The following is a 17,915-nucleotide window of genomic DNA, read 5'->3' as shown; positions in this document are numbered from 1 at the left end:
AGGTGAAGACTTCCATTGCCAAATGCTGGTTTTGGAGAAGTTCCCTTCCCAGCAACCATAGAAAGAAACTCCCTTCTATAAAGGGCAGATGGCAGAAACCTGCATCCTGAGAAAACTATTATCTTACCAGATTACACAGTGGTTTATTTATGTAATGTGTCACTGCTGGAAGAAAAATTGGTATCTTTCAAGTTTTGCTTTATTAGAGTTTTATACTGAGCTGCTTACTCCAGCAAAACACTCTCTTAGAAATTGCTCTAAATGAAAAGTGATGAAAGAAGTCCTCAGACTATATACAAAGTTATTTTCTTCGTATAGGCATATGTGTTAAAACCGCAAGGACAGTGTGCTAATAAATCATGGACAGTAGGCTTCAATCGTTACCCCTTACTAATTCAAGCACTGATCAGACAAAAGCTGGAGGATGAAGTCATTAACTACAATATAGTTTACCTAATCTGAGGTCAGAAGGTTTCTGAATCTGATCCAGGAGGGCTGCCAAGGCCAATAGAAATTGTTAGTGTGGCTCCTCAGCTATGTAGGTACTCTGCACTGATCTGAGGAAGCCCTGGGATCTCTGAAGTATATGTTCATTTTAATTGTATCAGGTGCACCTTAGACAACATAGTTCATCTTCTACAGACCAGCCTCTCTCTCCTTTTTAGACTGTCATGGCTACAGCTCTCTGCTATTGTCCTTCATATACTTATTGCTTGGGATACACTTAATTAAGCCACTGTTAGCCCCCAGATGTACGAAAGAGTTCCTGCCACCAATTCCAGGGAGAAAAAAGGTACTCCAAAGGACTGGTTTTGAAAGGCCTTTACTGAAAATATCAACTATGCAGTGTATTGAATGGATCAGAACGGTGTGATACAGCTATTGCATGAAGGAAATGAGTAAGTGGAATGATTTTACAAACTTAATAGAAAGAATCATGATACTGTAATTCTGATAAGGTTGAGGATGTTAAGAAGCAGTAACAAGTGGCCAGCTCAACAGAGCTCAGTCATGCCCACGCCTCAGACGCTCTGAGGGAAGAAGCACTGGTCCGGGTCATCAGGGCGCAGTGAGAGTCGAAGGCCAGGTCAGTGGGACCCAAGGCCAGGCACAGGCAGGGCTGCAACAACCGTGGGGTTGCCGCTTAGGTGGGGGCCAGATGCAAGAGCCTCAGTCTAAAAGCACCTACTGAGAAAAAGTTGGGGAGCCCCTGCTGAGGTTCCTCCGCTTGAAAAGCTCCCAGGCTGGCCAAGGCATCTTTTATCAGCCACACAGCTAAACTCCTAGGAGCAGGGGGTACGCTCCTGCCCTGACACAGGCCAGAGCCCACTGCTGTATTAAACCATCACTGACAGAAAAATGCATGTTACAAATGTGGTGTATGGATGTACTGTTGCAGGAAGACTCCGTCTAAACATTACCCTTATTTTTCTCTGGTTACCTAAACCAGCCTGACCTCGTTCTGTGGTTGGTCCCAGCTGAGCAGGTGAAATGTTTATTCCTTTTGCCTCATCTTGCTTCTACCTGTTGCCTTCCATTCTTCTTCTCAAGGCATCTCTCTTTGGCTTGCCTTAGGCTAAAAGCATTGGCCTGTACCACTGTCTCTAAAAGAGCTAAGGAAAATCTTTTAGCATTATTACATCCTCACTACCACTCTGCATATATATTTATATATAAAAACATACCTAAATATAAATATAAAATATATATATATTTAATCTGTTCCTTACGTTAAAAGCAGCCTTTCCACCCCACCAGGTTGGGCTGAGCAAGTGCCTGTACCACAGCACACGTGAGGGGGCACCCGACACAGCTCCACCTCGCTTGCCTCAGGGAGGTGCCGATGTCCTCACCCAGAATTTCTGCTGGGGACAGACACACGGGCACCTTAAATGCATGCTCAGACGTCACACGGCACGGCATGCGCAGCCCCGTATGCACCTTGGGGCTGTGTCCAGCCCCGATCAGACACTCCTCTAGAGCAGGATTTATTACCATACCTGTCTCACAGCGCAAGGATTGACTAAGGTTACAAAGCTCTGAGCACAGGAATTGATGCACGATTTCTGAACAATTACAAAGGCAGAATCCAATACTGCACCCTTATGTAACGGTACGAAATAGCCCAAAACCTCTTTGGATGTTGTATTTTCCTTGTTAAAACACGCACCATGTATTTACACTTCACACGCATTTCTCTTTCCATACAGGTGAAGTGACAATTTGTAAATGAGAACAAATGTTTACAAATGGAACTAAATATATGTTCACTTCAGTTTATCTACTAAATTTTTTTGTTTTTCATTTATTGCTACCATCCCAAACTGCAGTACACTCCTCTGGAACCTCTTCAAAAGCCCCATTATCACATCTTGCCAAACACCAATTGATAGAATGCAATCTGCTGCGCATTCTGGGCATTTACTACATTTAAAATGTGCTTCCCTAAAATGGACGTCTGCAGACCCTTAGGTTTCACCCATTTTTGCCAAACACTTTACATAAATTTCCAGTAATGCAGTGCTTGGAATTCCTTATAGATTCAAAACAGAGGTAAATGCCTTACTAACCACTAAGTATATAACAGCGCAATTTAAAATGAATACAGTGATGAATGCGATATTTTAAAGCCAACAACAACAACCCAGACTGCCATGATCCTGCTGACTCTATGCTACAACAAAGTCCCGAGATGCTGACTTTAAGAAAAAACAGACAAACCACATTTATCATTCACTTGGATTCCCACCAGCCCCCAGGATTACATGATAGACATGTTTTCACTCACTTGTGGAGACGTGCTGTAGCTGTAGTTCTTGCCCTGCTTCTAATCTTTGTTCTGTTTTATTATGTACTTCATTTTCTCCCAGTTTCTCCATATATATGCACACTGATTAGTGTCTTTTATCAGTCACATCTAACATGTCCTATTTGTTTTCCTTCTCAAAAGGAGTGATTTTTAGTATGTAGTCCTCATGAAATGCAGATTGCAGCAACCGTAACACTTTCATGTGTCCAGCACATCAACTGAACGGCCACTGCATCCCTCATAAAACACTACAATAACTGCTGAAGATGTATTTAATATCATAACCCACAAGAACTGCAAAAAGGAAAACCTGAGTTCAAATAATGCCACATGTCTAGTGAAATCACAAGAGATCCTGTGAATCAAGCCCTGATCCCAGTAGGAGATCCTTGTTCCAGAAGGACATAAAAATCTCTGCAGGCATGACCAGGAGGGATGAGTGAAAGCCATAGGAAGCTCTCATATTCAGTGCTCACTGCAGTTTTGGTTACATTGCAGTATCTATTTATGCCACTCCTCAATTTATTTTATATGCGGCTCATTCAAAGTTAGAATAGAATCATAGTATTTTAATAATGAATGTGAAAATTATTTCTTCTCATTAAAAGGCCAGCAACTTCAATCATACTGAAGGAATAACTGAACTATTTTACACTAACACTCCAGTAAAAAGTACATGCAGAATGCAAGATAACTAAAGCGAGTGTGAGACTTCAGTCACTTTATCACTTTTCAGAACTAAATTCAGATGTCACTGACATTTACATCCAACAAAACATGTTTGGTCATTTCACTGCAGCTGCTACGAGGTTCCTGTTCATGTTGCAAAATTGATTCTCTGCTGTTTTCTTTGCAGCCCTTTTTTTATATTTTCACTCTAAAACTCCTTTCCAGGAAGGCAAAGCCTTAGCCATCCTGCCCACTAGCAGAACCACCACAATATATGACAGTACGGAAGCTTGTCAGAAAGCTCTATACCCAAATTATGTATTACCAACAGTCCTACTGACCTTTCTGGAGCTCACACAGTAATCATGATAGGTAGCTTGCCTTAAAGTTTCTGAATTTGTAGTGGTCTCTTGGCTCTTGGCAATAAAAAACCTCCAGGAAAGAAAGTAAAATGGAAGATTAAGCTAGGGATTTATTTGGCAGTTTCCTCTTTACTGCCCAAGTCCAGCTCACACTTAGGAGAAACAGGGGAGAATTTTCCTGATTATAACTCTTCTCTTTCATCTGTCCTTTCATTCTCATGGTGCCTTTCTCAAATCAGGACCATACTAAAATTTAGATCTCTATTTATAGCTCTAGCTTAGCTCTCTTTGATTACAAGCAGGCATGAATGTTTGTCTTGGTTTCCCAACATTTGCTTGTGTTGGCATTGCACAAAATGTTGAGGCAGATTTACACAAACAAATTTTTATTTGCAGAGTCCAGTGCCGATGATATACATTGACTCTTTCTCTCTCTGTCCTTTGGACAGAGAAAGAAAGAGGGAATACGATAGGCAGAGGGGGAACTCTCCCCAATGGTCAGGAGGGAATTACAGAATCATTTAGGTTGGAAACGACCTTTAGGATTATTGAGTCTAAATGCAAACCTAACACTGCCAAATCCACCAAAGGAAGCGATGGGGTGACCAAACATCCTTCTCCAGGCTCTCTCTACAGTGCAGCTGGAGGTGACGACAGTGAAGATAAGCATTATAATTTTTACCGTGCTTCCCTTCCTGTAATACAGACATTTCATCATGACTGACCCGAACTCCCAGGGCGTTGTTCCCACCTGCAATGGTGCTACCACTGACAAGCACAGCTGGAAAATTTGCAAGTGGTGTAGGCAGACTGCTGAGCTTCATGTGCGATTATTACTGAGCAGTATTTATTTAAACTACTATTATGTACTATTTGCTAAGTTTTTTCAGGGTAGAAGAGTGGGGAAGACGAGAACCTCACACCAGTGGCAATCGCTCCGCAAGAGAAATCCACCGCGAAAAACTGCCGGAGTTGGCAGAGGCACAACTGCTGATGCCTGCGGGACCGTGAGAAGAGGGTAACGAGGCGGGAGCGCTTGTGCCTCGGCAAGCTCAGGGACAGCCGCAGCAGCTCACACGACAGGCTGCCGACCTGCGAGCCAGGGCCGGGCTACTGAGCGGCAGGCACCTGGCCGCCGGCATCCGCCAAGTCAGGGGAGGCTGAGTTTGGGCAACAGGGCCGGTCACAAACCCCTCTGCCATAAGCAATCTCGGCCTCGTCCCGCACGGCCGTTGGAGCGGCCGTAGGGCGCGGGCCGCCACGGCCGGCGACCGTCCCGCAGGGGAGGGAGAGGCGCCGCGCCACGGCCGGCCCCTCCGCGGATGGCTACTGTCCGCCGGCGCAAAGGGCTCGCTCTCCGCCACTCGGTGCGACCACTGGCCCGCTTGCCCACCCAGGCTCCCTGGCGAGCGGCAGAGACCAACGGCCACCACCGCCCTTCCCCTTCCCTTCCCCTCCCCTCACGCACGGCGCCTCCAGGGGGGAGGGGACACCCGCCACGCCCCAGCCAATGAGAGGCCGCCGCTCTGCCGCACGCAGCGGGGGGCGGGGCCTCCGTGGGGTGGGGAAGCGGCCGGGCAAGCGCGTGACGCGCGGGAAGCGCTTCCCCGGGGCGGCTGGGTCACGTGGGGCGGCAACGCCGCGCCACCGCGGGGACCGTCCCATTGCCCGTGGAACGGCGGGGGGGGGGGCTGGGCGAGACCACGCCACCGGCCCGGTCGCTTCGCCCGGCCCGTGCGGGGGAGGGGGCGGGGCCAACTCGAGGCGGCGGCACTCACGTGAGGCCGGGGGGCGGGGCTGCGGCGCTCAGAGAGTGCGCGGAGGCAGCGGGAGCGGAGCCGGGTACAGCGAAGCGGCGACGAGCGGGAGCTGCTACCCCTCGCTTCTCCGCCGCCGCCGCCACACCGCCGCTGCCATGGGCCGGACGCTCGCGCTCCCCCTCGCCGCCCTCTGCCTGGCCTGTCTCTGCGGGCTGGCCGCGGGGGACGCGCGGGGCCGCGGGGCGCGCGAGGCCGACAACGGCACCGCGACCGTTGGTGAGTGACTCGCGACCACTCTTCGCCCCCCCCCCCGGCAGTTGCTGACGGGGCAGCCCCTCCCCCCTCCGCGCTCGCGCCCCGCCCGTTACCCGACGTTTGGGCGGGGGAGCGGGGTGGGCTCGGCCGGGCCTCCGCGCCCGCCGCTCTGCCGCGCGTGGCGGGGGAAGGCGCGCCGGTACTGGCCGCCAGGCGGGGGGAGCCGCCCGGCGCTCCCGGGCAGCTTGGCCGCCACTGTTCCCGCGCGGCGGCAGCGTTGCTGCCCTCAGCGCCTTGGCCGCAGCCCGCTGAGCTTTTTGCCCGCTTCTTTCTGGCTCCTCTCTTCTCGCTTTTGTTTTTCCCCTCGCTGCAGAGGATTTGGGTGCGTGCGTGTGAAAGCCGTTAGCACGGTTTGACGCCGCCGCCAGTATCCCCCTTCGCAGGCAGCAGATGGCCAGCAGCCGGCAGCTTTGTGTCCCGTAAAACGTACGCGGCACGTTTGCTTCTTGCAAACTTAGTATAGGTCAAATTGCGGGAGTTAATTACGTAAGCAGGGTTGTTCTGTCATTGCTACCGGTTGTTCGTCACCCCGATGTTAGCCTCCTTCTTTGTCCGTTGGGTTTGTCTGATCTTTCTGGCTCTGTGAACTGTTTGCTAAAGTGTTTACGTGGCCAAGAACCACAGAATGCGCCGCATGCCCTAGAAAGCTACGGAAAGAAGTTTTTCTGGAAGTGCTTTAACGTTCTCTGACCGCATTGCATAACGGCACAGCGAAGTGTGAAGCTGTCCAGTATCCTCTGCTTCAGTCCTCCTCGATTTCCTCTTCAGCCCCACCACCGAGGGCGTGATGTAGGCCGATACCGGGCTCCCTATCCGAACCGTGAACTGCTTGAGGGCTGCTAAGAGTCAGAGGTTAACAACCGCTCCGCTGCAGCGGGAGAGGGCAGTGTTGGTCCAGCAGGACAGACTTCTGTTAGCGTTTCCAGGTTTCCTCCTCGAGTGTAAGGGGGATATCCGAGTTTACCCCGTGTAAGAGCCAGTACAACAGACAGATTTATCTTGGGAGCAAACGTGAATTTGCCTGCGCTTAAGAGCGGGGTTTGTGGTACCAGAACCATTTTTTCGGTGAAGAGCAGGCATATGCTGACCAGAGAAAGCTGGGGAGTTTGCTGTTATCCTACATAAAGACCCTAAGAGAGCATTGGGAGAACATCTAACACCCTGCTACTGATTCTGAAGTTCACAGCTCATTCTTGAAACTTTTTGCTGTGAGAAGAACGTTGCCTGATCCTTTACTCCTGCAAATCTGTTCCTCCCCCAGTGTGGGAAAGCTGTTTTGAATGTAAACTAAAAGTCCTAGTGCACCTGGTATTAGCTGGCTGCACTGACTGTCTTCCTCTCTCCACAGATGTGCTGTGCTAAATTTTCTATGTACCTGTGAGAAATTTACAAAAATGACCGTTGTTCATTTGTCAGAAGCGGGTGTTGTACATGCCGTGATCATTCTTCAGATGTATACCCAGAATAATAAAATACTTTTTTTTTTTTTTGAAATCTGTTATCCAGAAACTGTCATACAGCTCCTGAAGTGGTGTAAGTGCCTTATTCCTGAAGGGAACAAGGCAAGTTTGTTGCATACCTCACAGACGCAAACCAACAAAGGTCTTTTTATATCTTCTTACATTCCTTGAAAGTAAAGAAGTGAAACACCAAGATTTCTAGCCTGATCGTACCATAACCAAGAGAAAGGTCAGGTGGATTTGGTTTTAATTCAAATTACAAGAATACCGAAGTTAGTTAATGTATTTGTAGTTGTTATCTTGAGATGTAACTTATTGCCAAAGATCTGTGAATAGCAGCAAGCAGAGCTGAGAAAAGTGAAAGGTCACCCAAAGGTGCCTGGAGTAGGTGGATATGATGTGAAATGTGCTGGAGAGTATGTGACGTAAGGAGCTGTGAGTTGTATGTGGGTTTTCTGAGTGTGATGGTTGTATGAGTAAGTCTTAATTAAAAACTAATGCAGTAAAATTGTAGATTGGGAGAAGATCTTATTTGATCCAGATAGTGGATATGTTGTCATTGTGGTTTTAAGGCAACAGTGTTTGAGATTGAGATAAAAAAGCAACTGGACTCGTTAGGTTGCTGGCTTCTGCTGTGATCAAAATATTAATAGATTGACTTCCTTTCTGTTCTCCTTTATATGCATTTGTATATGAAGTCTTCTAGGTTCTCACCTCTATTTCCCATACTTTGGTTGCTTTGTACTGTAGGCTTGCTTATAGCTGGCTGTATTACCTAAAGGAAGAATGTAGTCAAAAGAAACAAGGCTCTTGGCATCTGACGTTTCATTGAACTTCTGCAAAATTGATTTGGTGGACTTTGGTAACTTCACTAGAGTAGTATATCCTTTATTGCCTAAGTTTTCTGTAGTTAAGAGGTCACTTGAGGCAAAATCTTGGTGTGCATGTGAGGTCTGGTTTAGGAGTATCGGTAGTGTCTGGAGAGGAATGCATTTGATAAGACACAAATACATTTCCAGGTTGTGGCTTTCAGTCGTAGTTAGTTCAGTGAGAAGGATTGTGCCTTAACCTGGGAGATGTACATATGGGAAGGTACGGATCTAAGAGTTGCTTCTGCGGGTGAAGTTGCTCTTTTGACAGTGGTAATTCTGTCCTAATCAATGCATTTCTTCTTTTTTTTTTTTTTAGGCTTCTGTGAAAACTTTTCTAACTGCAGTTCGTGTGTTGGTAATGACACAGATGTAGCAGGCTGCAAGTGGATCAGATGTGAAAGTAAGGAAGGATACACAGTGCAGATCCATAATATGCCATGCAGAACCTTAAACCCAACTAGACCTATTTCATCTATAATGTTGATTACACAAATACACTATTTATTTGATAACATACTGGGGCATTAACTCATAAATTGTATCTGTTGTTCAATGTTTCAAGTTCTTACGTAGGCAGCTGAATGTGTTCAAAATAATCCCAGATTTTTAAGGCTTCTGATTTAAATCTGTACTGTTGATAAGCTAATGTTTTCCAGATGGTTCAGAATGTTTTTAGAACAAACTAGTCGCTTGTGTTTGCTGTTAAGGAGTCATGAGTAGATTCTGACGTGCAGGCACATCTCTGTGCTTCAGTCCCTTTTGCAGGTTTTGTCGTAGACCTGGTGGTCACAACCACTACTCCTGAACGGAAGTGCAATAAGGGAGAGGAGTCCATTAAATAACATTAGTTAAGAGTAGTGTTGCTAAAACTAAGACTTGCAACCCACTGATGGGAGCATGACAGAGCCATTAGCTGGTCTCATTCAGAGCCTTGTTTTTCCCATTGTGGGAGAGTTGGATATAACTACATTTAGGTGACCTCTGGTACTCAGTCCTGGAGGAGATCCAGTTGCTGTTGACAAAGTCATATAAAGGCTACATAAGTAGTCTTCAGGTGGATTATTTGTACTTCTCATGTGAAGTGAAACCAGAATAAAAGGAAAGAATGGTTTGACTGTAATAGTGATTTTTATAGCACTTGATTGTAGATGACAAAGAAAGGTTATATATGAAGGCTAAGATGCTTCGGAACTAATGAAAAGAATTTCGGATGTAACTTGTCTAGTACAAGAGTGCCCTTCAAGAAGCTCTTTTTCTGAATTCAGCATGTGTTGTCTGGCACATACTGCAAACCCAAGAGGTCTGTATAACTTCTTTGAGGGAGAGGTAGAAATCTGAGTCAAGGGAGAAGGATGTGCAGGCAGAGAGAAGGAAACTGATGTCTTCGACAATTTCAAGGTCAAGGATCTGTTTAAAAAGCTGGAACTAAGTTTTGCTTGCGTGTAGAATTTAAGACAGTACAATTTTTTTATGATGCTACCATAAGAGACACAAAATGTTTAACTTGAAAAATGCCACAAATAGTAGAAACACTATCCAATTTTACAGGCTATGAAGAAAAAACATCAAGCTGTGCTGTTACTGCAAAATGGTGCATAACCATGTACAAATATTGCCTAAGTATTGATTTGAGTGGTAGAGTAACTGTAGTGAAAAGAAAGTACCAAAACTTTTCTAATTATTAATATAATACTGAAGTCCTGCATATTGAAATGGTCTTACTGTTATCCTGGCTAAAGATGGTGTTTAGTTTTTAGGAACAATGTCTCAAACGCTGTAAAGTTCTGCTGCTGTAAATAGTCATGTCTCTTTTCTGACAGAACACATGTGTGTAAATGAAACAGAAGTAGATTCGCCAAAGTATAACAACTGTACAGTTGAAGAACAGTGTTCCTGTAAGTATTTAGATATTCAGTTTTCACATTGTTTAATGTGAAGCAGTTGTGTTTACAACTTCATCTGTTGACCTTTGTTAATATGCCTCCTACAATTTACATAAGCATGTGCAAGTATGTAAATAAGTCCTTTGCTGCCAGCTTAAACCTATGATATGTGATATTAAAATACACAATTTTGTTATGCATTCAGTTAACTGCTTACTGTTGCCGTTTCAAGAATCCTGACGTATTTCACTAGACTCGTCTCTGGTTACTGCCTTGGTTTCTTAGATTAAAATGGGTGACATTTCCTATTAGATGTAGCATATCCAAGTTTCACCTGCTGAGTCCGTTGCTTCATCAGAGATACAGTAAATAGGAAAAACTTATGAACCTTCCAGTTTTAATTGTTACATAGCACAGCTCTTCATGCAGTTCTGAAGTGCAGGGGCTGAGTTACAGAACTGTGTAATGCTGGGAATGTGCTCAGTTGTGTATCTACTTCAGTCTTTTAATTTGTGTTTGTGCAAAGCAGGTCTGCAGGATATGAATAACTTAGCTTAAATCTTGAATTTCACCTTTGTGAAAGCCCCTCAGTTTTAGTTTTTCTAAAAGCAGACAAGAAATGCACTTCAAATTGGGACTTTCTGATTTTAAGATCTAGAACAGCAAGTGAAAATTCTTAATACTCTTGTCTAGATGAGTTTCAACAGTGCTGCTAAAGAGACTGGATCACACCAACAGAGATGAAGCTTCCATGCTGCTACGGGCTATCTTGTGGTGGTGGCAACCAGTCAGAAATTACTCTGCTTGACTTAGATTTCTGTGTTGTTTCTAAAATAGTAACAATTGCCTCTTAATCAGGAGTGTTTTTCCATATCTAAGAATAGAATTTCTACAATCTGTTCCTGTTAAACTTGTAGTGATGTTATCTGGTTGTTGTGGTTTAGCTTCTGCATATTCAAGGAAACTTAATTGTCACCTTCCGTAGAGGATCTCTGTTGGTGTGAGAGGATCCTGTATACCTTATTGGCTCTTACACTGTCATGGCTCAGCACTACATTTGAGGATTGATGTGGAAAAACATTAAGGTGGACCTAAACTGACTTGATGCAAGTGGGACCTGAGAGAATGTAGATTCTGATATATCCAGCCTATCTCTGTAGAAACAGTCAGCTCTGGTTTCCCACTATGGTGAATTGTTTCAAGATGTAAATAACCACATTTAAATCACCTTGAGTATTAAAGGCTTCAGGACATACTGGTATTTCAGCAAGAAGCTTGCTGATGTATCAGTGCATGGTTAAGCAACAGTTTAGGTAAGCTGTCTGTGTGTGATTAACTCAATACAGTAAGTTGCAGAAGCCTTCACAGTTGTTATGTTTGGGTTTTTTTACAGCATATGCTGAAGCTGAGAGCACCTAGAACCAGCAACAGCTCTCAGAACAGAAAGCTTTAGCTAAACTTTCAGATTCTTGAGGATGCCTTGGTTTTCCCCCCATGCTGCTTCAGCTGTGCAACCACTCTGATTTCTAGTTGAACCTGATAGGTCAGGTTCAATTTTAGTTGCAGTGAGGTTGGGAAGCAGTACCAAATACCTCATTTCCTATTGTGTAAGGCATGCACAGTCTACACTTGTACAATAGGACTCTTCTCCCTTCTGTTTGCTTTGAGGAATCTTGAGTTGCCAGTTGAACACTGGCTTGATTGGGCTACTTGTGACAAGGTTTTTCATATATTCACTCGTGCAACTTTTGCTTTTAGCGTGGTGGATTGGACATTGAACTGCTTTGTAATTTCAAATCAGAACTACAGTAGAACTCAGAGCAATATGAATTTCCTAACAGTCAGCCTGCTGCTGTTGCATTTTTTGGTGGTTTTTATAACTTAAATACTGTCATTAATCTCTTTAATGTAACACTTCATTCTTTTGTAGCTCCTACAGGTATTCCTCTTTCCAGTGCTACTACGCTGTCTTCCAATACTACTACACCACCTTCCAATGCTACCACAGCGTCTTCCAATACTACCACAGCCGGTTCTGCTACCACAGCTCATACTACCATAGGTAATATAGTACCACTGAACATAGAATGGCAGTGAACTAGGAAATGGTGAATAAAATAAAGGACGAGGGCTTTTTCTCCAGATCACTGTAGTAGCGTGATTACTAAACCACTGATGTAGGGAATACAGAAGTGGTCCCAAGGTTTGGAAGAAGTGGATTTTATAAAACTCTTTAACAGAGAAAATGCTTCTTTCCAGTATAATTAAGAATAGGCTCAGTGGTAAGTGAATTATTAGTCATTTCCACTAAACATGAGTTCATATGAGTGATTTTTTTTTTTTTGTTCCCCAGTTCTGTTCTTACATGTGCTGCCATCTTAACAGTAAAGTTCTTAAAAAAAAAACAAAAAAAAACAAAAAAAAACCAAACCAACCCACCAAACCAAAAAAAAACCCCAACCAAAAAAAAATCAAAACTCCTCCTCATCTTTAAAAGCATCTGTTGCTTAAGGGAGCTGGGAGGTAATGAGTTGGTACTTGATTAGGCTCAGAACAGCCTAATGTACAGTATGGTGACATTTGCCATTTTCTTTGAGTAAACCTATGAATGGTGGCACTTGTCCCAGCACATAGTGGAATACTGGTTAGTTTTTAGTAATACTAATCTGGGGCAGGGGAGGGTGGGTGCTCAGAGACCCAGTGTTCTGGCTTGGTAATGGAAGAGCTTTTAGGAGTCAGTCTAGCTACAGGTGAGTGTTTGCTTATTCCAGTGATGTCATTCACAGTGTGTTTGGGACGGGGAGAAAGAGGAAGTTTTGCTATCCTGTAAGTGCTTATCTCCTGTCTGGAGATACTACATTAAGTACTTTTTTAGTACAGTAAATACTAACTGATTCTAAGGGCTGTTTCATGAAAGTCCTTTGCCTTGATGCAGATTCTCAGTTGTCTTGAAGCAGCTAACTTGATTCTTGTTCAGATACCAGCATTTATATTAGTACTTGAAAGAAAAGTGGTTTTGTCTGAACGAAGAATCACTGATCTGTGGAGAACCTTGAAATATTTGGATAATAATGGTATGCAAGTTTGAAAAAAATCCTTATGCAGAAACTTGGCTTAATGCCATGCAGCTGAGCATCTATATTGTGTGGGGTACAGTCTGAGGTCAAAGCTTATCATTGTTCAAGCAAAACAAGACAAATCATTTACATAGAAACTTCAGTGCTTGCAAACTTTTCTCTTGAAGTTTATGGTATGTACATGCTGTCTTCTCTCAAACAGCAAACGTCACCAATGTAACTACACATGCTCCTCTACCTTCAACTACCATTACTTCTGCTACCACAACACCCATTATTCCAGGTAACTGCTACTACTAGCATAATTAAAGCATAAAATACTTAGAAATTAGTGTTGCTTTAAAAGCGTTATCTTGAAAGACTTACCAAGTGACAATGTTAAAGTAGTATTGGTGTATCTGCTATTGTCACTTCTAACTTTCTGGGATGTCTAATTTTGTTAAGGTAATATATGTATGTGGCAAGGTAATATCCTGAGAAACAAAGCTAATTGGTGAGATGTTAAAAGTCAGGAAGGATGTTGGTCAAACAGAATCAGCTGACTACTTTCGGTAGTGTGGCTGGAAGTCACTTGTTAACTCCCTTATCAGTGGAAGGTGGCATTTTGTTTTTCACTTGCAGCATAATAATGGGATACCTGTTAAAATAGTTTGAGCTATAGTGGTGGCAATAAGCTGAAGTATTTTATTGCAGCATCAGTCCTGAATATGCTACTTCATGAAGAGCTCTCATGAAGTAAAGCTCTTTAAAACTAGCCATCAGTAGATGGCTGTTACTTCCAGATTCATATGTTGTAGCTTCAGCTGATTTCTTCCAGCATAACTCTGGGAGGGAAGTACAGTAGATGGAAGATAATAATTTAATTTGAATTTAAGCCAAAAAAAACGGAGCAAGCGGCAGAGATTGGAAAATGTGTTTTGAATGTGAGCATGTATCAATAATATACTTCTGTGTAAAGGAGGAAAGCTTTGGCTTTTTGAAGTACAAATAAAGTCCAGCTGGGACTTGCTCAGTATTGAGGTCCAGAGTAGTTTGACTATAAATAGCTCTAGCCTTCTGCAAACAGTATTTAATCACAACTTCAGTATCACTAATCTAAATGCAGCTGCTGACATGTCTTTACTTTTGATTATGTTTTGTTTTCTTATTGGTGTTTTGGATGTTTTGAGTACTCTTAATACAAGGAAGCCAATACTAAAATCTGTGAAACTATTGTGCACTCACAAACTCTAATGTTTAACAGGTACAAGTGCTACTGCGACTCCTGCACCTTCTTCACGCAAATCTACATTTGATGCTGCGAGTTTCATAGGTGGAATTGTCCTTGTTCTGGGTCTGCAGGCTGTTGTTTTCTTTCTGTACAAATTCTGCAAGTCGAAAGACCGAAACTATCACACACTTTAGGACCTGCCACTTTATAATGGACTAGTAGCCCAACACCTGTAGTTCACTGAACCAAAATATTTTCTGTTGCTCATGGAAGACAGCAGTTCATAATATCCTTTAAATCTCTAAAAGAAGACTTTAAAAGAATATTTTTGCAACATTATACTTGGCAAGAGGTGATACGAATCTCTTCAACAGGATTACTTGCAATATGCTGCATGGGTTCTAATGGCTGTCTTTATTTTCCTTTAGTGGCTGCTGCTGTGGGACTTTTTTTTGATATGCCAAATGTAGACGTTCAGAGATTCTTATTCAGTGGCAACACTGTCTTGAGTAGACAATCTCATGATGACTTATTGTGAAGGCTAATTTAATCAACACTTGATACAGTATCCCTTCAGTTTTATCAAGATGTGAATTATTGGTGACTGACTTCAGGGAGTGAAATACCATTTATACTAGCTTGTGGCTCTTACAGCGTGCTGCTAGAAAGATGAACAAAATTGTAGAAGTAGATAATGTCTTAACAGAATAACATAACCCATAAATTTTTTTACACAAGAATAAAGGTTGCCTGATAAAATACTGCATTCCAAACAGAAATCCTGTGCCCTTTCGAATTAATGTTGAGGGTGGAGAAGGGATGTAGGGATAGTCCTTCTAAAGGGGAAATGAAGATTAGTGCCTTAAAAGACTAAAAATCAGTAGGCTGCAAAAGCGTCCCACCTATATCCAAGATAAAACTAATACTAGCTTTATATAGGAGAATGGAATACATGTGACTCAAACATTCCAGTTTAAAGACTTTTTACATTAAATAACTGTCCCATATTGACTTTGAGGGTGAGGGAGCAGGGTACAGTAATGTTCAACTACAAACAGGAGCTTTAAGTTGTTTACCTTTTGTTCTGGCCTACAAAGACCAATCAAAACTAGTGATAAAATCCAGTTCACTCCCTGTATAAAAAGGCAACAACTTAGGTTTATACTTGAAATCCTGAGGTTTTTATTATTCAAATGGATCTTAAACTCGTTGCCCTTAATTTCAGCGGTTTGGGTTTTTTCTTTTTTACCCTCCAGTATGTCTGCTTGCTTAAGGAGCAATTAAAGGTAGTTCAGAGGATCTGCTGATTTGATCTTGGTCAGGATTGCTGTAGTCCTGAGGCTGCCAGGGGGTACACCTTTTTTCTTTCCCTTCCCTGCTTCCTGGCATCAGATTTGTGTCACCCTGCAGTGAACTGATTAAGGAAATCTACTTGGCCAAATAGTATTTTTCTTTTCCTTGGCTGAATCAGCCATGTGATCTGAGTATCAAAGGTACGTCATGTCCTGTGTAGACTGACTTGAGCACCTGTGAAAAGAGACCCACAGGAAAAATGGAAGTAAAGGTAAAATCAAGTGGTGGAGGATGTAGCACATAATACATAGCTTTTGATGATATCCCTTGATCATCAATTTCTGTAGTACTGTCTTTACTAGCTCCGACTTGACGGGAATTTGGCACCCAATACAAAATTATCACATCAATGCAGATAGTAGTCATGGCAACAGAACTTAAATTAAGTGTACTTCAGTTGGAAACTTCAAGTGCACAGTGTTGCTTTCTTGTGTTGTTCTAGTCTGAATGGCATTGTTTCTATTGTGCTGCATAGAAGACTCAAATTGCTACAAAATACAGAAGTTACTCACCAGTACTGTATCTTTAGTTCATTAGCTATTGATTTTCTAAATATAAAGACAATCAGCTCAGGTTTATTAAAACAGCAGAGTGAGCAGCCAGTTTTCAGCAACAGTATGTATGTGGGTTAGGTGGTATATCCTTGGCCTTATTATGAAATCACTTAATCTGTCCTTTCCCTATCTCAGAACTATTCTATTACATTTGTTTAAAAAGATATCCATGAGCTGGTATTTTGTGCTTTGAAGTGAGCAAAATAGTCTTCTGCAGTGACAGTTCTCCTTCAGCTCAGCAAAGCAAACTGTATGCCTAGTATATAATTTTTTTTGGCCTCAAAGGGCTATCTTTTGTGAAACTTGCAGAAAAGTGCCACAGAACACTTCATAGCATGAAAGACATTGCCACAAAAAAGTTGTTGCTCTGTAAAATGTTGCTAAAATGCGTATTTATGAGCTATGCTGATCCTGATTTAGGTTGCTGATAAAGTATGCTGGTAAAGCAAACTAAAAATAATTTTTAAAAGTGCCTTAAAGTTGCTTAATCTTTTGCCTCAAATTTTGTTTAAAAGGGTAGAAGGGATACCTTGCCTTAGTTACTAAATTTTTCTTGGTGCCAGCAATTGCTACTTTCCAAGACTTTAGGAAACCCAGGATCTCTGACATGTAGAGATGCCAGTCTGAAAAACTCGAGCTTGTACTATATCAATTTAGTCATGTTCTGGAAGGCCTGCACTATGCACCGCTTGTTCATTAGCCTTGCCAGCAAGGTGTAATCCAAAGTATACAGCATCGTGGCTCGGATTGTTTCCCTTTCAGTTGTTTGGGGGGAGGGGAGGCTGGGTTGTACATCTTCACCGTGTGCTTGGCTGCTGCACTATAGAAAGTAAGTACTCCCTTGTGAAATGGCAGTATCAGCTGATGTGTGCTGTGTACTAGCAAAAAACCTGAAGTAACAACTTGCAGTTTTTCTTGGCCTTGTGTTTTGAAGTGGAAGGTAGCTCATAGATCTGTAGTTGTATTTGCCCCTAAATCAATTTTAGGCACTGAACTGTAGTGACTCTTCAAGTTATCTGGCTTTTTCTTGAAGCCAACTTGTGCAAATATCAAGCTATTACCTTATGAATGTTCTCTGCAAGTGTTGCTGTAAAAGTTTGTATTTTGTCTTCAGTGGAAGAAAACTGAAACAGTTGTAATCGCAAAACCAAATTGATAAATAAAATCTGTTGAATGGAATTTTATTTGTAAACTTTCTTTTAATGTGAGCAATCCCAGAGGGGGCTGTCTGACTTTCTGGAGACAAGAGCCGTTTTCCATAGGGATTGAGAAACTCCATAGGGAAAGAGGGAGGATGAAAAGTTTGAAGAGTTAAGTTAGTTCTCCTAAATACAGCATTAACTTAGCATTTGGTATGTGCAACAACACTGATTCAGATTTAGAATAATCTCTTAAATTCTAATTTAGGTCATTTTCCATGTTAGTTTAACCCTGTCCTCCCCTTAAAGCCAAAGAACAGCAAGGCATTTAAGTTCCACTTGCAACAACCTGTAAGGCTTAATGCTTCTCTTTCCAAAAGCAAAGCTCATAATACTGGATGTCAGCCTGTAATTTGGAAGAGGGACTGCAGTCTGTGCTTCCAGGGAGGCTG

The 17,915-nt window shown here is 42.8% G+C and overlaps 1 protein-coding gene across 1 annotated transcript; it reads left to right on the top strand.

Annotated features, from left to right (window-relative positions):
- Positions 1-5,628: 5,628 nt before the first annotated feature.
- CD164 (CD164 molecule) lies at positions 5,629-17,503 on the top strand. The gene is made up of 6 exons (XM_074862264.1): positions 5,629-5,876; positions 8,564-8,647; positions 10,068-10,142; positions 12,061-12,192; positions 13,410-13,490; positions 14,451-17,503. Exons 1-6 carry the CDS (start codon positions 5,756-5,758, stop codon positions 14,609-14,611), a joined length of 654 nt encoding a protein of 217 aa, XP_074718365.1. The 5' UTR covers positions 5,629-5,755; the 3' UTR covers positions 14,612-17,503.
- The last annotated feature ends 412 nt before the right edge of the window (positions 17,504-17,915 follow it).

Source organism: Strix uralensis, chromosome 3, assembly GCF_047716275.1.
Source record: "Strix uralensis isolate ZFMK-TIS-50842 chromosome 3, bStrUra1, whole genome shotgun sequence".
Classification (NCBI taxonomy): Eukaryota; Metazoa; Chordata; class Aves; order Strigiformes; family Strigidae; genus Strix; species Strix uralensis.
Note: the sequence above shows the minus strand (reverse complement) of the source record. Positions and strands in the feature narration are given on the sequence as shown.